At 39.3% G+C, this 20,525-nt stretch overlaps 1 protein-coding gene across 2 annotated transcripts; it reads left to right on the forward strand.

Annotated features, from left to right (window-relative positions):
• Window positions 1-8,956: 8,956 nt before the first annotated feature.
• LOC116146504 (AUGMIN subunit 3-like) lies at window positions 8,957-19,482 on the forward strand. 2 transcript variants are annotated; one of them, XM_031431919.1, is made up of 18 exons: window positions 8,957-9,177; window positions 9,299-9,335; window positions 9,435-9,538; window positions 9,666-9,861; window positions 10,533-10,599; window positions 11,163-11,266; window positions 12,378-12,462; window positions 12,971-13,028; window positions 14,858-14,989; window positions 15,315-15,384; window positions 16,150-16,207; window positions 16,320-16,375; window positions 16,669-16,821; window positions 17,517-17,628; window positions 17,741-17,882; window positions 18,186-18,261; window positions 18,861-18,956; window positions 19,056-19,482. In XM_031431919.1, the coding sequence occupies exons 1-18, from the start codon at window positions 9,002-9,004 to the stop codon at window positions 19,185-19,187; spliced, it is 1,854 nt and encodes a 617-aa protein (XP_031287779.1). In that variant the 5' UTR covers window positions 8,957-9,001; the 3' UTR covers window positions 19,188-19,482. The 2 variants fall into 2 exon arrangements, with proteins under 2 accessions (XP_031287779.1, XP_031287780.1); XM_031431920.1 differs by having other exon boundaries at window positions 12,974-13,028.
• Window positions 19,483-20,525: the final 1,043 nt, after the last annotated feature.

Genomic DNA, 20,525 nt, shown 5'->3' on the forward strand with positions numbered 1-20,525 from the left:
CTACGAGCACAAGAAGTCCTATGCTCCAGTTCCTCGTCGCGACTGCGACAGGGCTCATTATACTCCACTGAACATGTCCATATCAGCCATTCTTGAAAAATCTGAGGAGGCCAATCTACTCGGTGAACCAGAGCCCATGAAAACTCTCGCGATAGCCAGAAATAATAAAAAATACTGTAGTTTTCATCGGGACAACGGGCATCACACAGATGAGTGCCAAGCTCTAAAGCAAGTGATCAAAGAGCTCATCAAGAAAGGGCACTTCAAGGAGTATGTTGATGACTTCACTCCTGCAAAAGAGAAGAACCAAGAGGAACAAGGAAGAAAGCGTCGTGATCACCATGGGTATAGCAGCGTTAACATAATCTTTGGAGGATCGCACCTTGCGGGAAACATGCGAGGCGCGCAGGAAAGGTACGCCTGCGAAGCCCATCACGACCCGATCAGGGTGATGAGCACATCGTAGTGACCACAAAAGGCTCGAAAGGAGGAGCCAATTGCCTTCTATGAGGAGGAGGCAGCTTGTTTGCATCATCCTTATGACGATGCCCTCATGATCACGCCCCTAGTAGGACGCCATAATGTCCGCAGAATGCTCGTGGACAACGGAAGCGCTGTGAACATCTTGTTCCAGACCGCTTTCGAAAGAATGAACCTGGATGAAGCTGACCTGAAGCCCGCTTCGATCCCTCTTTATGGCTTTACAGGGGACCACCTGATCCCCAAAGGAACGATCCAGCTCCCAGTCACGCTCGGCGACTACGACGAGGTGACTAGGGTTACTGAATTCTTGGTCGTGGATTGCCCATCGGCCTTCAATGGAATCTTGGGTCGACCTCTATTGAGAAGCTTCAAGGCAGTCACTTCCATATACCATCTCAAGATGAAGTTCCCAACTCCAATGGGGATAGGGGAAGTGAGCGAATTGCAAAGCGCATCTTGCGACTGCTACATAAAAGCAGTGCAGATGGCATGCAAAAGAAAGGGCATTTCGTGATGTGTGCCCCACCAGGCTATGGCGATCAGCCGGATCGAACCGCAGCCTGGCCCAGTAGAGGATAATATAGATCCTCGAATCCAGGAGATCCCTCCCAGCGGCCCCGTTGAAGATCTGTCTGAAGTTTCGGTTGATCCAAAAGAACCGAGCCGAGTGTTAAGAATTGGAAGTTGTCTCAACCCTCAGGTCGCGTCCGAACTGATAAGCTTCCTGGTCGAAAACATCGATGTGTTTGCCTGGTCGCATGCAAATATGGTCGGGATCAGCCCGGACATCATTTGCCATGCATTAAACATCGACGGCGAAGCTAGGCCAGTTCTCCAGAAAAGAAGAGTAATGGATCCGGAGTGGTATGCCGCCTTGAAATTGGAAGTGGACAACCTCTTCCGAAATGGATTCATCCGAGAGGCGCTACCTAGGTCGCCAACCCGGTCCTAGTAAAGAAGCCAAATGGCAAATGGTGAACCTGCATCGATAAGGCTTGCCCTAAAGACAGCTTCCCCCTGCCAAGAATTGACCAACTCGTGGATGCCACCTCGGGGCACGAGCTACTTAGTTTTATGGATGCATACTCGGGATACAATCAAATTCTGATGTATGGGCCGGACGAGGAGCATACGTCCTTTATTACAGACCGGGGGCTGTATTGTTACAAAGTTATGCCTTTCGGCCTCAAGAACGCTGGCGCGACCTACCATCGATTAGTTAACCGAATGTTCTCCGACCAGATTGGAAGAACAATGGAGGTTTATATGGACGACATACTAGTCAAATCCCAGGTTGCCTCAGAGCACATTGCGCATCTCGCTGAGATGTTTAACATCCTCTGGCTGTATAAGATAAAGCTGAATCCTCTCAAGTGTTCATTCGGAGTATCATCAGGGAAGTTCCTGGGGTACATGGTTAATCAATGGGGGATAGAAATGAATCCCGAGAAGATTCAAGCTCTGCTCGACATGGAGAGCCCGACCAGTAAAAAGCAAGTCATGTGCCTTAACGGGCGAATAGTGGCACTAAGTCACTTCATATCAAGATTAACAGATTGCTGCTTGCCATTCTTCAATGTCCTAAAAGCCAACAAGAGGTTCGAATGGACACCCGAGTGCGAACAGGCGTTTCAAAGCATAAAAGAACACCTTGGGAAACCACCTCTCCTATCCAAGCCTTTTCCGCAAGAAATCCTACTTCTGTACCTATCCGTTCTCAGTTCACGGCCAGTGCAGCTTTGATTCGCGAAGAGGAAAAGGCACAATGGCCAGTGTACTATGCGAGCAAGCGACTGACGGATGCCGAGATGCGGTATCCGGAAATGGAGCGATTAGCCTATGCCCTGCTGATCGCCTCCAGAAAGCTGCGACCTTACTTCCACGCCCATACCATCCATGTGATGACTAATTACCCACTCAGGCAAGTCCTTCAAAAGCCAGAAGCATCGGGTAAATTACTTAAATGGGCCATGGAATTAAGTCAGTTCGATCTCAAGTATAAGCCGAGGTCGACCATAAAAGGCCAGGTAGTTGCTGACTTCATCTCAGAATTTTCCTATCTTCCGAGTGAGCAACAGCCTGTCGAAGCCATTCAGGAAGATATTCAAAACCTATCGACCTGGAGCCTCTACGTTGACGGGTCATCGAATAGAAAAAGGGCCGGTGCCGGTCTCCTTCTCTTGAGCCCCAAAGGGGCCGCATCCATGGCATTCTTTGGTTTGGATTTAAAGCGACCAACAACGAGGCTAGTATGAAGCTCTGCTCGCCGGGTTGCAGTTGGCCAGAGAAATGGGCGCAACCACGATCAGCGTATACAGCGATTCCATGCTAGTCGTCAACCAAATTTTGGGGGAATATCAAGCCAAGGAAGAGAACATGGTCCGCTATCTGAAAGAAGCCAAGGCCGCACTCGAGCTGTTCAAACATTATAAAATCACGCAGATTCCCAGAGATAACAACTCTATGGCGGACACCCTGGCAAGGATAGCCTCGTCGTTGGACTCAGAGTCACCAGAAAGTATTCTTGTTCGGCTCATCGAAACCCCAAGTATCAGCCCGATCAAACAGGCTGTGAATGCGACTCATTTTGATTCCTGGATGACTCTCATTTTTCTGTACCTCAAGAATGAGATCTTGCCGGACGACAAGGTCGAGGCAAGGGTCCTGCGAACAAGATCCGCTCGCTATACCCTCATCGGGGACCAGCTGTATAGGAGGGGATTCAGTGCCCCTCTCCTTCGATGTGTAACCAGCGAAGAAGCGGACTACATTATGAGGGAAATTCATGAAGGGATCTGCGGTAATCACACCGCCGCGCGATCTCTTGTGAACAAGGTTGTTCGTCAAGGGTACTATTGGCCCCGAATTCAAGACGACGCTCACGACTTTGTCAAGAGATGCGATAAGTGTCAGCGGTTCGCGAGCATACCACGAGCTCCCTCCCGCGAACTGATAACTATGACTAGCCCCTAGCCTTTTTCCATGTGGGGGATCGATCTCATTGGCCCCTTGCTGGTTGGAAGAGGGAGAGTCAAATATGTCATGGTCGCGGTAGATTACTTCACCAAGTGGGTAAAAGCCGAACCATTAGCCGCGATCACGACTAGAAAGCTGAAGGACTTCATTTTTAGGAATATTGTGTGCCGTTTTGGAATCCCTCATACCCTCATTTCAGATAATGGAAAATAGTTCGACAATGAGGAATTCAAACAGTTTTGTGACAAGCTGGGCATCCATAAGAAATTCGCCTCTGTAGCGAGACCGCAAGCAAATGGCCAAGTTGAAGCTGTCAACAAAACCATCAAGCACACTCTGAAGGCAAAGCTTGGCGCAACTAAGGGGAATTGGGCCGACGACCTCCCCGAAGTCCTATGGGCATACCGAACAACTCCAAGGACCTCCACCTTGGAAACACCCTTTTCGCTGGCATACAGGTGTGAAGCAATGATTCCCGTTGAGGTAGGAACTGGTTCGCTTTGGAGAGACTTGCACAAGGAGACAGATAACGAAGCACTCATAAGGGCGAGCCTGGACCTTATTGAAGAACATCGCAGCAAGGCTTCGCTAAGGATAGCAGCCTATCAGCAGCGAGCGAAGAAGTTCTTCCATTCAAAGGTTCGGCAAAAAGACTTCTAGGTCGGCGACCTGGTGATAAAAGAAGTTCTCCTTGGAACTAGAGAGCCAAGTGCGGGAGTTTTAGGGCCGAACTGGGAAGGTCCTTATCGCATTGATAAAGTAATCAGACCGGGGACTTATCATCTCAAAAGGCTAAACGGTTCCAAGGTACCTCGGGCCTGGAATGCTGAACATCTTTGGCCATACTACCAGTAACTCCGAACTCAGCTTTCCTTGTAAATTAATTTCTGATTTTTTGTAAGTCATTTCTTTGTAAAGTTTTTATCTTGAGCATCTGTAAACGATCTCTATATAATCCATTTCGTGTGAATAAGTTATGACATCTTTGACTTAATGAATGTAAACAATAGGAAAGAACTCATGTATGATAAAGCGAACAGAAAATTGTAAAGGCAAAAATGTATTTCATTGCTATAAAGTACAGCAGGAAGGAAGACATGGTTACAAGACTCAATCCAGCCACTTCGGGGCCAACCTCCTCGTTCTAGGGTTGGTCGGCTGGGGGTTTGTTCGTTGCGTGTCCCGAACCTTCTGGTCGGAAGGCCGCCGCTTCATCATCCTCCCGTGCCATGGACATAAGTGTTTGTTGCCAGTCTGCCGGGAGGTCAGACATGTCTAAATGAGGATTCTTTGGTCGCAAGGCATAAATAGAGTCGATTGCTCATTCGGCAACCTTCTCCTCAACCTCCTCTATCAAGGATGCAACTTTCCCTTGATTCTCTTGAAGTTCAACTTCAAGAGCCTGCCTTAACTTCTCAGAGGCCTCTCTCTCCTTTTCTGCTCACGCGACCTACAAGGAGGTCGCTTTCAACTCCTGGTCCTTCTCCCCGGCCATTCTAAAGAAATTGGCTACGGTCCTTTGCAGCTTCTTTATCTCCTCTCTCTGCTTCTCGAGCTGCGCTTTCTGGAAATCCACCGTGCGAAGAGCCACATTTCTTTCGTTCAAATAGCTATTCACTGATTCGAGAGACAGGTTTCTCTCTGCTTCGGCAGCTTCCAAGCTTCGTTTAAGCACTGCGTTCTCTTCCTTCAGGGTGGCACCTCCCTTCGCAGCTCCCAGTTGTGCCTTTTCCATGGACATCTTCATGGAAAGGAGAGCCTGCGAATAAAAGAAGAAAGAGTTAGGTAATCAAAAGAAGTTAAGTCCTCGCCGAGGACAGTTCGCTCACCTTGCTCATATGCTGGATCGATGTGGACATGAGGTCCATGTCGCTGGAACTTGCGAACTGCTCGAAAGATTCCGAGAGTCCGCATTCAAGCAGGGCATACACCACTGGTTGCAGGTACTCCGGTAGATGCCTCAGCGAGTCCAATACTGATGGACCCTTCTTCGCGGCCTCAGCAGTCGTCGTGTCGTCCATAGGCGCCTTGCCTGACTTGTTCGCATCCGGCTGCGACCTCTTTGGCTACTTGCCTTCGGATTCCGTATCTGATTCCTCAACCTGAATCTGTTTCCTCTTTTTTCACTGGGCCACGGTTTTCATCCTTGGCCGAGCAGGCGACGGCTGGGCGACCTTCGTGGTTCGTGTGGGTGCGTCCTTTGCCAGCTGTGGCTGGCTTGGGGTCACGCCCTCAGCCTGGGAGGCTGTTTGCCAGCTTCAGCCGCCTTCGCTTTCTTCGTCCAAGGAAAGTTGATGGGCCTTCAGTGAGGTTGCTCTGGTTCCTTTGGCGGCATGGTTGCTGCTGCATGCAAGGCGAGGTTAGTGAAGGTATTTTGTTCCACGACCAAGAAAAGAGTCAGTTAAGGAAACTCACATTGTAGGGGTTCTAACGACGCGCTGGCGTTAAAGAAACCGTACTTCTACAAATTCGCGATTGTCACAAGTGTCCTCGCGTCGCGCTTATCTTCAGGAAGGGAGCCGAACTGCAAGATTCTTCTTCTGTCGTGGAGCAGCCCTAGTTCAGTTGTCTTGTTAACTGTCCAGAAAGGAAAATTAGGTCGTTAGAGCGAACACGCTTCGAGCGCAATAAGTTCGCCAAAAACAAAACAGAAATACAAACAAAGAGAAAGAAGCCTACTCGGATCCTAGAAGCGGCAATGGCCATCGTAACGAAAGAAGAAAAACTTCGTTTCGTAGGCCCCCACGTTGCTGGGATAACTGTGTATCCCGTCGGCAATGGTAGGTCGCTTGGACAAGTAATACGAATCCTTGTCCTTGCTCTTCTTCAAATAATATGAGCAGCCGAGTTCTAGGGCTGTCAGTTCGCCTAGTCCGTTCTCCCGGCACGCGATGTACATTGTAACAGCAATGACATATGCGTTCGGGGTTAGTTGCATTGGCGCGACCCCAAAGTGGTCCAAGAACGACCTGATGAAAGGGTGGAGGGGGATAAGTCCTCCACCCTTGATAATATCCTCGGAGATCGCGGCTAAGCCTTTTGAAGGGTATCGCGATGGGTGCGTCAGGTCGTGGAATACGTCCACTTCGATGCCGAATTGGCTTATTACCCTCTCAAGCTCTTCCTCGGTGAGTACCGAGAAAACCTCAAGAAGGATGCTAGGAGCACCGTGCAGGGACGAGCTGGTTCCCTGCTCAGGGCTGATATCAGAGTGGTCCATTTTGCCAGTCTGCAAAAGTGACAAGCAGAAGGATTATTCGGTCTCCGTACGTTATATTGTACGATGACATGGGAGGAAATACGTTCCCTCAAATCCTAAATAAAAACCCTAGCAACATGGTTTGAGCCGCCGTTCGCGGCTCGAACCAGACACAGACGACTAGTCTCCGATGGATTACCAAAGGACCGACGCCATTAACTCATGGAAAAAATGAGATGATGACTAGAAAACTCTTACCTCTTGGAGTACGACAATGGTGTCTACTTCAGATGCCGGGAAAATGTAAGTCTGGAAGACAAAGGTTCTTGGCCTACGAAAATCTTTTGTTCTCTATGAAAAAGGCTTTGGTAACATTGCTTGAGCGCGATTTGAGGGTTTTATAGCGCGTGGATCGGTGTTTGGATTTCTCGGAATTGAAACGACGTTCGAGCGGTAAAGGTTTCTTACCGTAGATCTTGGCCACGTGTCACTCATTAGTGAGGAAGAGTGAACGATACGACTGGATGAAGTCAAACTTACGCCTTTCCAGTTGAAAAGCTTAAACGACGGCCATATCTCTCTCAGAGCATTAATTGCGTCTCAAATCTTCATTTAATGCTCTGATAAGGTGCACCGTTCCAACGCATGTTGCATTTAATGCCCTGATAAAGCGCACTATTTCGGCATGCAAGGCATTAAATGTGATTGGCTGGCATTCACCACGCAAGGGGTACACTTGTCAGCGCAGGAATGGCTTCATTAAATGCCTTCCCGTTATCAAAATAAATGGGTGACACAAGGCAAAACCAGGTCGCTCGTCCTTGGGCATGCGAGGTCGCGCTCTTGCAAATGCTGCTCCGACCTATTTTCGAACAGATTAAAGTTTTCAGGAATCATCTAACCGCGGCACGATCTGTAGTTTCCAAGGTTCAATCCTCAAACCTTAAAAACTAGGGGGCTTCTGTTACGCCTAAAAATATAAGGGCTGACGTCAAGACCCTTTAGCCCACAAAAGTCAAACCATTGGAACAGGCACCGTCTACGTCTGTCAGGGTAGTGGGCGCGCGTCAGGCTAGTCAGGAGGCTGTGGCGCTCCCACGTGTCCAATCCCTGCTCTAAATCGCGCATATCACTCTGGAAGGTGGGCAATGTGACATAAAGAAGGATTTGCAGGGATAATCCCACTAACTCGCAGATTTAGTGATGATTGCCTCAATGCATCTGACTATAAATTAGGAATTTATCTCTCATTAAAGGGATTCGCACCTTTTTCACTCGATTAATTACTCTTTCTCTCTTTTCTCAGCAATCAATATCTTGCAATATCATTGTAACGTCAGTCAGCTAATAGCGACCTGACTCCTATCATCAATATAAGCATCAGTGGACGTAGGACTTACTACTTTAGCATCCAAACCACTTTAAAAATTGTCTTTATTACATTTAGTATCCCTCATCCATTAATTTCACGTGCGATTTCAGGACTCTCTGCACCATTTTACACGTGCGTTTCGTTGGTGCAAAACCCAGCATCAACAAAATACAACAAACCTGAAATATAATTTTTTTAATATTTTTATTCTCTAATTTATTGTAATATTTCATAAGGTTATTTTATCTCTCCCTCTGTGAGTTCACTTAGAATTAAATTCATCCATTTTATTTTGAAAGTATATAAAGCCAATGAGTTTAATACTGAACAATCTTATAGGGAAAATTTAAAATAAACATATATTTTATATTTTTCATGAAAAATGATAACTAATCTGTTTTTTTATTTATTTATTTTATATTCAGATAGTGTTTTAACAATTGAAAATGAATTCGTATTCAAATAAATTTTTTGTTTTTGTGGTTTTCAATACTGGAGTGGGGAGATATTTGATGTTTTTCTTAAAAACAATTAATGCATTCAAAAATCAAAATAATAAAATTACTTAATAGAGTATAATATAATAAAAAAATCATTTTGAAAATTCTATAATAACAAAAATCTCCTTATCATTAATGAATCGTTAACAAAACATTAAAATTTATAAAGTTAGTAAATATTATCAAATTACCAATCTATCTATCTCTTATTCTAACGCCTAAATCTCATGGCGAGTTTTATTATTTTATCATAGCTTGAAGGATAAATTTCATTAACTCTTGAGTAAATTAAACTAAAAGTAAGGACAAGTGTGTTGACAAAGGTACAATTAGGCCAAGCACGTATAACAAAGACAAATGAAAAGATTGATTCCTATAAAGACCATGCTGAAATTGCAGGCCGGCGCCAAAACCCGAAAACGAAAACTAAATTGAAATTGAAATTGAAATGAAGATCTGATCAAAGCAAAAATGAGTGGGAGTAAACTGTGTGCATTGTTGAGTGAATTAGGTTACGAAGGCGCAGATACATTGGACCCTGACAGTTTCGAGTGGCCCTTTCAATACGATGACGCACAACCTATTCTCGATTGGATCTGCTCTTCTCTTCGTCCTTCCAACGTTCTCTCCCTCTCCGACCTCTCTCAGTTAAAATCTTTTTCCTTCTACTATTTCTTTAACTTTTAATTTTCAATTCCATATTTAATGCAACTTAATTTTTATCTTTTTTATAATTATTATTATTCTTTTTAATTTTTTACGTGTTAGGTGTGATCAATTTCTGCAAGAAGGAAAGCTACTGGAAGTAATATTTTTATTTTTTATTTTTTATTTTTTTTTGTCTTGGTATTTTTTTTTTTCTAGAAAACAAAATTAAGGTTATTGTTCAAATTATTATTAACAGGGGGAAGACCTGGAGTTTGCTTATGATAGCATTTCAGCCTTTTCTTCCCGGAGAGACAACCAGGAGGCTGTGTTTGGGGCCGAAGAAGGATTGAAAGATATAAAGTAGGTTGGATCAATGATATTGAACTCTATTTAATAATTAGTTTTTAGTTTTGTTAATTAGGAAGGTTGTTATTCCTTCCCGGATATTTCGTTGAAGATGACATTCTTACTGATTTTGATGGATTAGGGAAGTGACTCTCGCATATAAAGCTGAAGCTGCCGAGTTGCAGAAACAGCTTAGGCATCTGCAGTCCCAGTTCGACATGCTCACTTCCCATTCTTCGGCTTTGATACAGGGGAGACGAGCAAGAGTTGCCGCAACCTCTACTGTCAATGGGCACCTTACAACCTTAGATGACAGTCTTTCGGCTAGAAATTTACAGGTAATGGAGAAGGAAAAGGCTTTTTTACTTTGAAGGTTCATAAAATGGAAGTAGCTTCTTAATTTGTTGAAATCTAATCAAGCCTGAAGTCAAAGGGTTTTGCTTATTTCTTTGACAATGCTGGAAAGCAAATTACTAGACTATGGTTTATGCATATATCCATTTGGAAAAAAATCATTTGTATACGTTTAATTTTGTAAATGTTGTATTTGAGGTAATTATAAGCTACATGAAATGCACAGTTTGTGCCCATTAAAGAAGTACATGGAAAAGTGTTTGGTCATTTTTTTTAGATTTCTTTGATTTTACTAGCCTTATAACATAATGCTAATGCTCTTCATTTGGCTTGCGCCTACTTATGCTTTATACAGCTATTATAGTATTCATGGTCTCTTTACATGCATACAATCAATTCTTATGCACTATTGTTGTGTATTCGCGTAGCATGTTGGTATGAATATGAAGTTATTTCCCGATTTCTGCTTTCTTTCTTTCTCCTGCTTAACCAATTTTCTTCTGTTTCCTTTTCTTCACTGTGGTTGGAAGTCAGTTTCTACCTTGGTATCTTAGTTTTGATGCATAATTTTCTTTCCATAGGTAAATGTATATAACAATTTTTTTCCGGCTTGAACATTTTGAAATTTCTACCAAATACATCTATTGTAATTTAGATGAATGCAGTTCTGGGAAGGATAGCTTCTACCGCACAAGAGTTGGCTCATTATCATTCTGGGGATGGTAATTATAATCCTTTTCATTCTTGTACTTTTTCAGTTGTTGGCTATTGTAGAATTTTAGTAATGAAATCATAAAAAGGCATAAACTTTGACGCTGATTCTTAGAAAAAAAAAAAAAAGCAGTGTATCGTTTCTGTAAGGATGATTAACATAAATAACTTAAGTTGCATATTGGGGATTGTTTTAGGCGCCGGAGCCTGATCAACCTAAATCTATAAGAGTGATCTATTTCTTATATATATTTTTCAAGGCAAAACTTCCAATTACGGTCAGTATTATTTAAAAGTGGCATGCATCCTTTGTTTAAAAGTTAATATCATAAGTTGTGTTTTCATTGAGGTTTTTGAATCTTAAAATAAAGTGCGTCCCTAAATATAGGAGCTTCCAACTGGACCTAATTCTTTGAGTTGACTCCTTTTTCTAGAATGTTCTACAATCTACATCTTTCGGTGATTGATTAATGTTTGTACTGAACCTATATTTAACTATAAAACTATGTACTATCTTTCAACTAATTTTCCCTTTATTCTTTTGATGAGCTTTCATTTTTATTTATATGTGCAGAGGATGGCATCTACTTAGCTTACTCTGACTTTCATCCATACTTGCTGGGAGATTCAGCTTGTATAAAGGAGCTAAATCAGTGGTTTTCTAAACAACTGGACACGGTAGGTATATACAGAGCTGATATTGAGATGCTTTCCTTTGCTATGTATGATAACTCCTCTCTTTTTAATTTGCTCAGCCTATCCTAGCTTCAGGATCATGGCTTAAAAAATGTTGTGCATTCATTTTAAGCCCTAACCTCCTACATGTTTGGAAAAACAAATTGTTTCTCGTGCTTTTGTTGAATAAGTGTTTCCTATCTGTTTGCAACCGCACCAAAAATTGTCATTGCTTAAATGGATTTACAAAGATGTTTGGCAGCATAAAATAGTAATCTATAGCAACTGATTTAGAAAAAGTTTTTTTCCATTCTAAATACATTCTTCTGCTTTCCAGCCATTTTGAACCTTTTCTTTGACCTCTGCTTTCTTAGAAGTTTGGGTCTTATAACTGATTCTGTAACTGCTGGTCCATGCTGAAATTCAGTTCTGAGGGATTTGACTGAGCAATTCTGTTTCATGTTGTTTCATTTGCTTAGATCCTATAAAATAGTTTGGCAACTTTTTGACATTAAGTTTCACTTTATGTGCTGCACTGCAAGTATCCTAATGGTCCTTTGCCATAATCAGGACACAGTGATCCTTTTTCTTTTCCCGTATATTGATGGATTGGAACTTCCTTTCAGACCCTGAAATGGTAGTATATTTTATTTTGAGAGGATTAATAAACCGAGTATTTTTCTCATCATAGGATAGTGGGATCTTGATAGTACTTTTTCTGCATATTTCCTGTGATAGCTTATGAATTATTATTTTTTTATTTCCTAGTTTGGTGACTAAGTAAAGAATATATGTAGTTAATAAAGTTTTTGGATGCGTTTGTTTCCCTATCCTATTCCTATTCAAAATCAAAATGCATATTTGTTTCCCTATTCTCAAAATGCTATCCTAAATTATTCAACTATTTTTAATTTTTAAATCCTAACTCATAATAACCACACAATTCTACCTAACAATAATATTTCAAAAATACTACTCCAAATAACTAAACAAACGCATCCTTTAGTTTTCATGAATATTCTTCATATACCATGATGCTTGTTAGAATTATCTTTCCTTATCTTGGAAACTGTATCTTTGTAAGATTTATGGTCTGCTACATGATTGCAAGCAGGGTCCATTTCGATTAGTTGCCGAGGAAGGAAAATCAAAATGTTCGTGGGTAAGTCTTGACGATGTCTCAAATATATTAGTACGAGGTATGGTTCGCTATTGCTTCAAATAAGCTTGTATAGATGTATGTGTTTGCTTTTTAGCTCACTATGATATATATAAATAATGAATGGAGTAACATGTTTAACTTAATTATTGTTTTTGGCAACTTATTCTTTGGTTATTCATGTGGTGTAATAGAAACCTTATAGTTTGTTGGCTCAGATTTTTTCTTTTCTTTTTTATGTTTAAAAGCCTGATAATAATGAGTTAATGAACTTTTTTTCTGTTCTTGAAGCTAACCTATAGGTGTGTAGGAATTGTAATAGATTCTATGCATTATTGATGTGCATTTATGGCTAGGAGACTTGCTGATAAACAAAATATAGGCCAAATTACTAACAAAAGTTTGAAAAGTTTGACTTGTGTTTTAGTGAAGCTATTGTACTTATTCTTAATTGACTATCATTTGTTTTCATCACTACATTTCCTTCCTTTTTAGTACATACTACACATGCAGAAAATTGATTTGTTTTTCTTGTTTTTCCATTGTAGCAGATTTAGAAAAATCCCATCATCAACGTGTATCTGAATTACAACGGCTTCGCTCCATGTATGTAATTTTACCTTTTTCTTGTCGCCTCTTTTTAACAAAGTGCCGCACCACCAATTATTTGATGGTGTAAGCATGATCCTATAAAGGTATATAGAGTAGGGTTTAATTTTTTAGGAGAAACTTTTTAACTTCTGATCCTGACAAGAAATCTTGTTTTACATCCATATTCTTGTGAAAGAACCTGGAGGTAGAATAACTGTTACAATTGTTATTGTGATTAACTTTTGTGGAGAAACTTCTTTGTAAGTTGCCCCTATAGAAACTACTGAGAAATATATATAAAATAAATGAATAAGTAAAATTCAAGAAAAAGTTGTAAGGTTATTAGTTACAATATTCAAGTTAGCACTTTGAAAGGAAGGAGGCTAGATGGGCTGCTGACCAATATGGTTTTCTTGTATTGATTGTATTCCGTTCTTGGTCCTAGATTTTGATAATTAGGTGCAAGNCCTTTAGTTTTCATGAATATTCTTCATATACCATGATGCTTGTTAGAATTATCTTTCCTTATCTTGGAAACTGTATCTTTGTAAGATTTATGGTCTGCTACATGATTGCAAGCAGGGTCCATTTCGATTAGTTGCCGAGGAAGGAAAATCAAAATGTTCGTGGGTAAGTCTTGACGATGTCTCAAATATATTAGTACGAGGTATGGTTCGCTATTGCTTCAAATAAGCTTGTATAGATGTATGTGTTTGCTTTTTAGCTCACTATGATATATGTAAATAATGAATGGAGTAACATGTTAAACTTAATTATTGTTTTTGGCAACTTATTCTTTGGTTATTCATGTGGTGTAATAGAAACCTTATAGTTTGTTGGCTCAGATTTTTTCTTTTCTTTTTTATGTTCAAAAGCCTGATAATAATGAGTTAATGAACTTTTTTTCTGTTCTTGAAGCTAACCTATAGGTGTGTAGGAATTGTAATAGATTCTATGCATTATTGATGTGCATTTATGGCTAGGAGACTTGCTGATAAACAAAATATAGGCCAAATTACTAACAAAAGTTTGAAAAGTTTGACTTGTGTTTTAGTGAAGCTATTGTACTTATTCTTAATTGACTATCATTTGTTTTCATCACTACATTTCCTTCCTTTTTAGTACATACTACACATGCAGAAAATTGATTTGTTTTTCTTGTTTTTCCATTGTAGCAGATTTAGAAAAATCCCATCATCAACGTGTATCTGAATTACAACGGCTTCGCTCCATGTATGTAATTTTACCTTTTTCTTGTCGCCTCTTTTTAACAAAGTGCCGCACCACCAATTATTTGATGGTGTAAGCATGATCCTATAAAGGTATATAGAGTAGGGTTTAATTTTTTAGGAGAAACTTTTTAACTTCTGATCCTGACAAGAAATCTTGTTTTACATCCATATTCTTGTGAAAGAACCTGGAGGTAGAATAACTGTTACAATTGTTATTGTGATTAACTTTTGTGGAGAAACTTCTTTGTAAGTTGCCCCTATAGAAACTACTGAGAAATATATATAAAATAAATGAATAAGTAAAATTCAAGAAAAAGTTGTAAGGTTATTAGTTACAATATTCAAGTTAGCACTTTGAAAGGAAGGAGGCTAGATGGGCTGCTGACCAATATGGTTTTCTTGTATTGATTGTATTCCGTTCTTGGTCCTAGATTTTGATAATTAGGTGCAAGTCTATCTTTAAGAAAATGAGAAAAACAGTTCTAAGGGTTTTTTTTTTTTTTTTTGGTTGTTGTGGACGTGATACATTTCTTGATATTTTCAGCTACTTTGTGGGGTTCCTGTTGAGTGCTTATTTTCTTATGGTTTATAGTTGTTTCATTATTTTGACAGATTTGGAACGAGTGAAAGACAGTGGGTAGAAGCCCAGGTTGAGAATGCTAAGCAGCAAGCGGTTCTCATGACACTGAAATCACAAGTAGCATCAGATGAAGCTCATATTCATCTTGATCTTCATTCGCTCAAGTAAGAGTGTTACATGTCTAGAATATTTCCCTTGACGTCTGGAGTTTTTATCTTCTAATAAATCTTAGATATATAATTAGCTTCCATGTCTTTGTGCTCCATATTAACCTTATTATACAAGGTATATGTTTTGAGTGTAGGGGATAGGTGTGAAACATGGTTAATGCTGGGAAAAAAGAAAGATTACATTCTTTGAAATGCTTGTTAAATTGTTTAATCTTTTTTTTTTTTTTCCCATTCTTCTAATTTATCTTTATTGTGTAAAAAGCTTTTATTTCTTTTATCCGTTACATGTTATATTTCTGTGTTGGTTATAAATTTGCAGAAGAAAGCACGTTGAACTGGTGGGAGAACTCTCGAATCTTTATCATAAAGAAGAGAAGTTGTTATCTGAGGTTTGTATGTACAAGTTTATATTGAAAGGTTCTATTTTTCAGTGATAGATTTGTGTGCTTAAGCGACTGAATAGCTGGCCAGTTTCCACCATAATATGGTGTGGATAAATTTAGCTGAATGCATTTTGCTATATATTCCTAGTTGGCACTTCCATCAGCTATCTTATATAAGTTGAAATAAGAATGTGTGAGCTATGTGTTAAGTTTGTTCCTTATACCTGTTGTACTACTTGGGCAGATACATTTAAATTTTAGGTTTATGGACACTGGAGATTTGCCTTTCTTATTACTGTGATTTTGAAGAAGAATAACAACATTTTACTGTTTGAAAAGTCAATGGGTTTGAAGCTCAGTAGCTAGGTTTGTTTCTAAATATATTGAATGAGGAATAACATGTATAAAAGAAATCTTGAAAGAAAGAGGCTAAAGAGTGTGATCAAAGAGATAGAGTAGGGAATCTTTAAGAAAAAAGAAGTTGGCTGAATTTGAGTTTTATGGTTATTAGGTGTATGATATGAAAGGCAATGATGAAAAGCATTGGTGATCCTATGTGTTTAGTAACTGTTTTTTTAAACTGTATTAATAAAGTAAAAATTGAATGTTGATATACTGGCTTGATAACATGTTTTTAATGGCGCATCAGAAACATTGTCACTAGATATCGAATATCTTTATGGTCAATTTATCTGTTCTTTTCGGGTTGAATTATAGTTGTATTTTTTTTTTTTTTTTTTTTTTATTAAAATAATTCTGCACTTGTTACAGGCTATTCCGGATCTTTGTTGGGAGCTGGCTCAACTCCAAGACACATACATTTTACAAGGTACTGTGTGGTAGCACTACTATTTTAGAATTATGATGGAGCAAATATCTGTCTCTATATTTCTATGGTAGTGATTGTTACAGTTAATATGGCTCTAAATTATGAACTTTAGGTGATTATGATTTGAAGGTCATGCGCCAAGAATTCTATATTAACAGACAGAAAGCAGTAAGTTTACTACTTTATATAGTCATTCGTTTTCTTTTTATCTCGTTATAGAAATCTGAGAACTGATGGCTTGTATGCCACTATTTTGGTAAGACTAAAAGAACCTAGTTATAGTTGGCCTGGAGCTTGATACTGATTGGGTTCTCGTCAGTGAGAAGTGCAATGTTTTCATATTACCTAGAGCTATCATCATCTACTTGGCTAGCACTTTCAGAGTGTTATACAGTTCTAGTCTTTTGATTTATGTGCAAGTAATGTGCCAGGATATTTAAATTCTCAGTTTCTTTTGGCAGTTCATAAATCATCTGATCAATCAGCTTGCAAGGCATCAGTTCCTAAAAATAGCCTGTCTGCTGGAAAAGAAGACCATGCTTGGAGCATATTCACTGCTTAAAGTTATTGAGTCAGAGCTTCAGGGATACCTATCAGCAACCAGAGGCCGAGTGGTACTAAACTCTTAATTTGTGCATGTTTGCTTCTCTTGACTCTTGGTTTATTTTTTGGTACATAGGGGAATATTAGTACATTTATGTCCCATCAAGCCGAGCACTTTTCTCTTGGCAATTTTCAACTATAGCCCTTACCTCTGAAAGTATAGATACATGCATTAATAGTACCAGGTTCCTCTTATGGGTATTTGGCTATATGCTAATTTCAATAAATTGACTTCTAACAACAGGTTAATTCCTCGTACATTACTTCAAATCATGTTTTTTTGTGTATAGGCAGGGTTATGGGGAAGATATTATGTACCCAATGCAAATTTGCAAGCCCATACGCACAGAAGCAAATGTCCTACATGCCCTTATATTCGTTAGCAAAGTTGGACTAGTTGGACAAGGAAATGTTATTGGTTGGATGTTCTATTTGGTCTATACGTTTGGGAATTTGCTCTCTTATCATACAGTGTTGTAGCCTATTCTAGCTCCCAACTAACCCTCGGCAAATCTACTCCCTCTGTCCTACATAAGCCAGTACATAAGCCAGACAATTACTTAGCTTATGTATCCATTTCCTTTACACTATTAATATCACTTGTATTTATATACCATTGTTTTGATTTCTGCTAATTGCTTTGTATTGCTCTGAAACCTTGTTTATTTATCCCTTTTTCTTTTTTGAAATCCTAATGATGTTACAGGGTCGTTGCCTGGCACTGATTGAAGATGCTTCTGATGTACAAGAGCAAGGCGCAGTGGATGATCGTGACACTTTTCTGCATGGTGTTAGAGATCTTTTAAGTATTCATTCAAGTAATGAAAATTTTCCATTAAAATAGCTTGTTTTTTCAGTTATTGCAGTTTTTTAAAATTTTCTATTAATAATGGAATTTTGGTTTTTTCTTACAATTACTATTTTTCATAGATGCTCAAGGTGGGCTGTCAACATATGTATCTGCTCCTGGGATTGTTCAGCAGATATCTGCTCTTCATTCAGACTTAATGACCCTTCAGTCTGATCTTGAAAATTCTCTTCCAGGGGATAGAAATAGATGCATCAATGAGCTGTGAGTGATGTACTCTACTATCACTGTTGTTTTAGATTTTATATTGTCACTTCATAATGAAGGCTTCATGCTTCTTGGATTAAGAAGTGGCCAAATGTGTTAGTTGTTGTCAAACTCCGAAATCTGAGCCTGGATTTTGAGATTATTTGCTGTGATTGAATTTCTTTTAGCATTTATAACTTTGATCTATCCTTCTGACAGCTCAAAAACAGATGCTATGTCATATCTTGAGCAATAATATGTATTCGTGTTATATTTTAATGTCTTGCTAACATCTCATTGTTTTTTTCCTGTCTGTGTTAGGTGCACTCTTATTCAAAGTTTGCAGCAATTATTATTTGCATCTTCAACAACTGCACAACCAATATTGACACCCCGGGTAGGGGCTTCATCAAAGTTTTACATTCATTCTTGCTTGTTAAATGTGTATTCCAGCGCTTATAAATTTCTAGTTTTACTGCAGTTATTGATACTCTTTTTTCTATGTTGTTCCCTGTATTACTGCTTTCTGTGATCGGTCATAATTTTTAGTTGTGGAGATGTCTTTTTTATGACATATGAGAGAATTAGAACTGGCACTAGTATCTATCAGGAAATCTGTGAAAGTCAGACGTTTGTTGGAAATGAGTTAGAGACATGCTTGGTCTCATCCACTTTACAAGTCTCACAATCTGTTGGATTCTTGGTTGTGGCATTTGCTGCCTCACCAACTCAGTCCAATTGGGGTTACAGTGTTGAAGAGATAGTATCCTGAAAGGGTAGTCCAGTGAGAATGGTATGGGTATTTCAGTTAAATGCATTTTAAGGATTTAAAAGGAGACTTCTATTTCCTTGAACTTATTATTTCTAGAGGCCATTTAGTAGTCTATTATTATTGTATGTACTGCCCTGATAAATGTTTACACTGCCTTTTTCTCCTTTTTGGTGTTCATCATGTGTTCTAATGTGATTCATATTGTGCTCTTGAAACTTCCAAAGCCATTAATGAAAGAGCTTGATGAAATGGAAAAGATCAACGCAAAACTATCTGTTGCAGTGGAGGAAGTAACACTGGAGCACTGTAAGAAAAATGAGGTAATATTTTATGAGTTCAATCTTTCATCATTGGATTTCTCATTTTTCACAGCGACCACATTGTATCTTTAACATCATTTTGAAACTCATTTGTTGCAGATTATTAAACATCATTCTCAGGAGGTTGGGCTTCAAAGGCGAGTTTTTGTTGACTTCTTTTGCAATCCTGAACGCTTGAGGAGCCAAGTCCGAGAATTGACTGCTCGTGTCAGAGCCTTACAAGTTTCTTAATCCCTTGGTCTGTTTTCTTCCAAAATTATAGGTTAGAGTGAATCATTGTTATTGTTATGTAATTAGAGCAATATTGTGTTTAAAAAAACAAAAAAAAAAAAAAAACAAGGGATGTGTATCAGATTTATTGAAGTAATACGCACGTGGGATTGGATGATTGTGAACATTAAGATAAGAAACTCCTAAGTTGGATGCGAGTATTAGTATAGAATGCTTATAATTGGCAATGTTTTACAATATTAATTTTTCTCTTGAAGTAATTAATTTAGTTCCTTCCAGGGGAAAAATATTTGAAGAATTTGTCAACTAGTGATTTACATTTTACATCTTGATTCTTTGTTAACATACAGATGTGTTGGCCAAGTAAATGTTAAGGGCTTGTCTTCTCACTTCTCAGCCCAGCAAAACCTGAGGAGTTTGCCCATGCCTCCTGCTTGCTTGTTCTACCATTATCTTGTACTAATTACAGGGTAGTCCCGTCGAACAACTTGCGTGGGAATCACCAAAATTTAAAGATTATGTTACACCGGCACATGATTGGGTGCTAACAAACATTACCGGTGAGAGAGCCCTAGAATTGGTATGCAATACCGGCAAAACTGGTGCGTCCAGGTTTAATGCGCTAGAAGTGAAGCCTTTTCCAATGGTGTAGTGAGCATCAGTAATAGGTTTACACCATCTTCTCACATCAACAAAATGCCATATCACTTCCCTCAAATAAAAAAAAAAAGCCCCAAATTTGAAAAAACCCAAAATTTCAATTCCCGCTAAATTAGAAATCTCTCAAAATTGACCTACAAATCAGTCTTCCAGCACCGCGCAACTCCTCTTCCTAAATAAAAAATTTCTCTCCCAAAACCCAATTGAAACCCTAGAATGGAAATTGAACTCAACACCATCATTCACAACTCCTCTTCCACCACTGTCATTTGTGACTCCTCTTCCACCATAGCGGGCTATCGTCTTCCACCACCACTCGCTACCGTCATTCGCGACTCCTCTTCGACCACCACAGGCTATCCTTTACAAACCCACACGTTTTGGGCCACCAATCTATCCTCTTCCACCACCACCAACCTATACTTTTCAAAGGTGAATCTTTGAGTTCTTGAATTTGGCTTTTAAGTTGATTTGATTACTTATTTCTAAAAGTTGTTTAGGATTTTTGAGATTTTCTAATTGTTCATTTTTATATGTTTGATTGAATAGATTGCAGTCTGAACTGATGGCCTTAATGGTAAGAACATTGATATATAATTTTCTTTTTCTTTTTAATTTCTAATTTTCTGTTTGGATGGAGAGAAAATTAAGAACCCAGAAACGGAAAGTTACGTTTTC

This window comes from Pistacia vera, unplaced genomic scaffold (genome assembly GCF_008641045.1).
Source record: "Pistacia vera cultivar Batoury unplaced genomic scaffold, PisVer_v2 Contig478, whole genome shotgun sequence".
Lineage (NCBI taxonomy): Eukaryota > Viridiplantae > Streptophyta > Magnoliopsida > Sapindales > Anacardiaceae > Pistacia > Pistacia vera.

What these genes read in the sequence shown, in the direction of transcription:
- LOC116146504 (XM_031431919.1), top strand. Translation starts at nt 9,002, where the DNA reads ATGAGTGGGAGTAAACTGTGTGCATTGTTGAGTGAATTAGGTTACGAA. An exon ending in CTTGATCTTCATTCGCTCAA is followed by an intron (nt 14,990 to 15,314) that starts GTAAGAGTGTTA and finishes ATAAATTTGCAG; the next exon opens with AAGAAAGCACGTTGAACTGG. An exon ending in ATATTAACAGACAGAAAGCA is followed by an intron (nt 16,376 to 16,668) that starts GTAAGTTTACTA and finishes TTCTTTTGGCAG; the next exon opens with TTCATAAATCATCTGATCAA.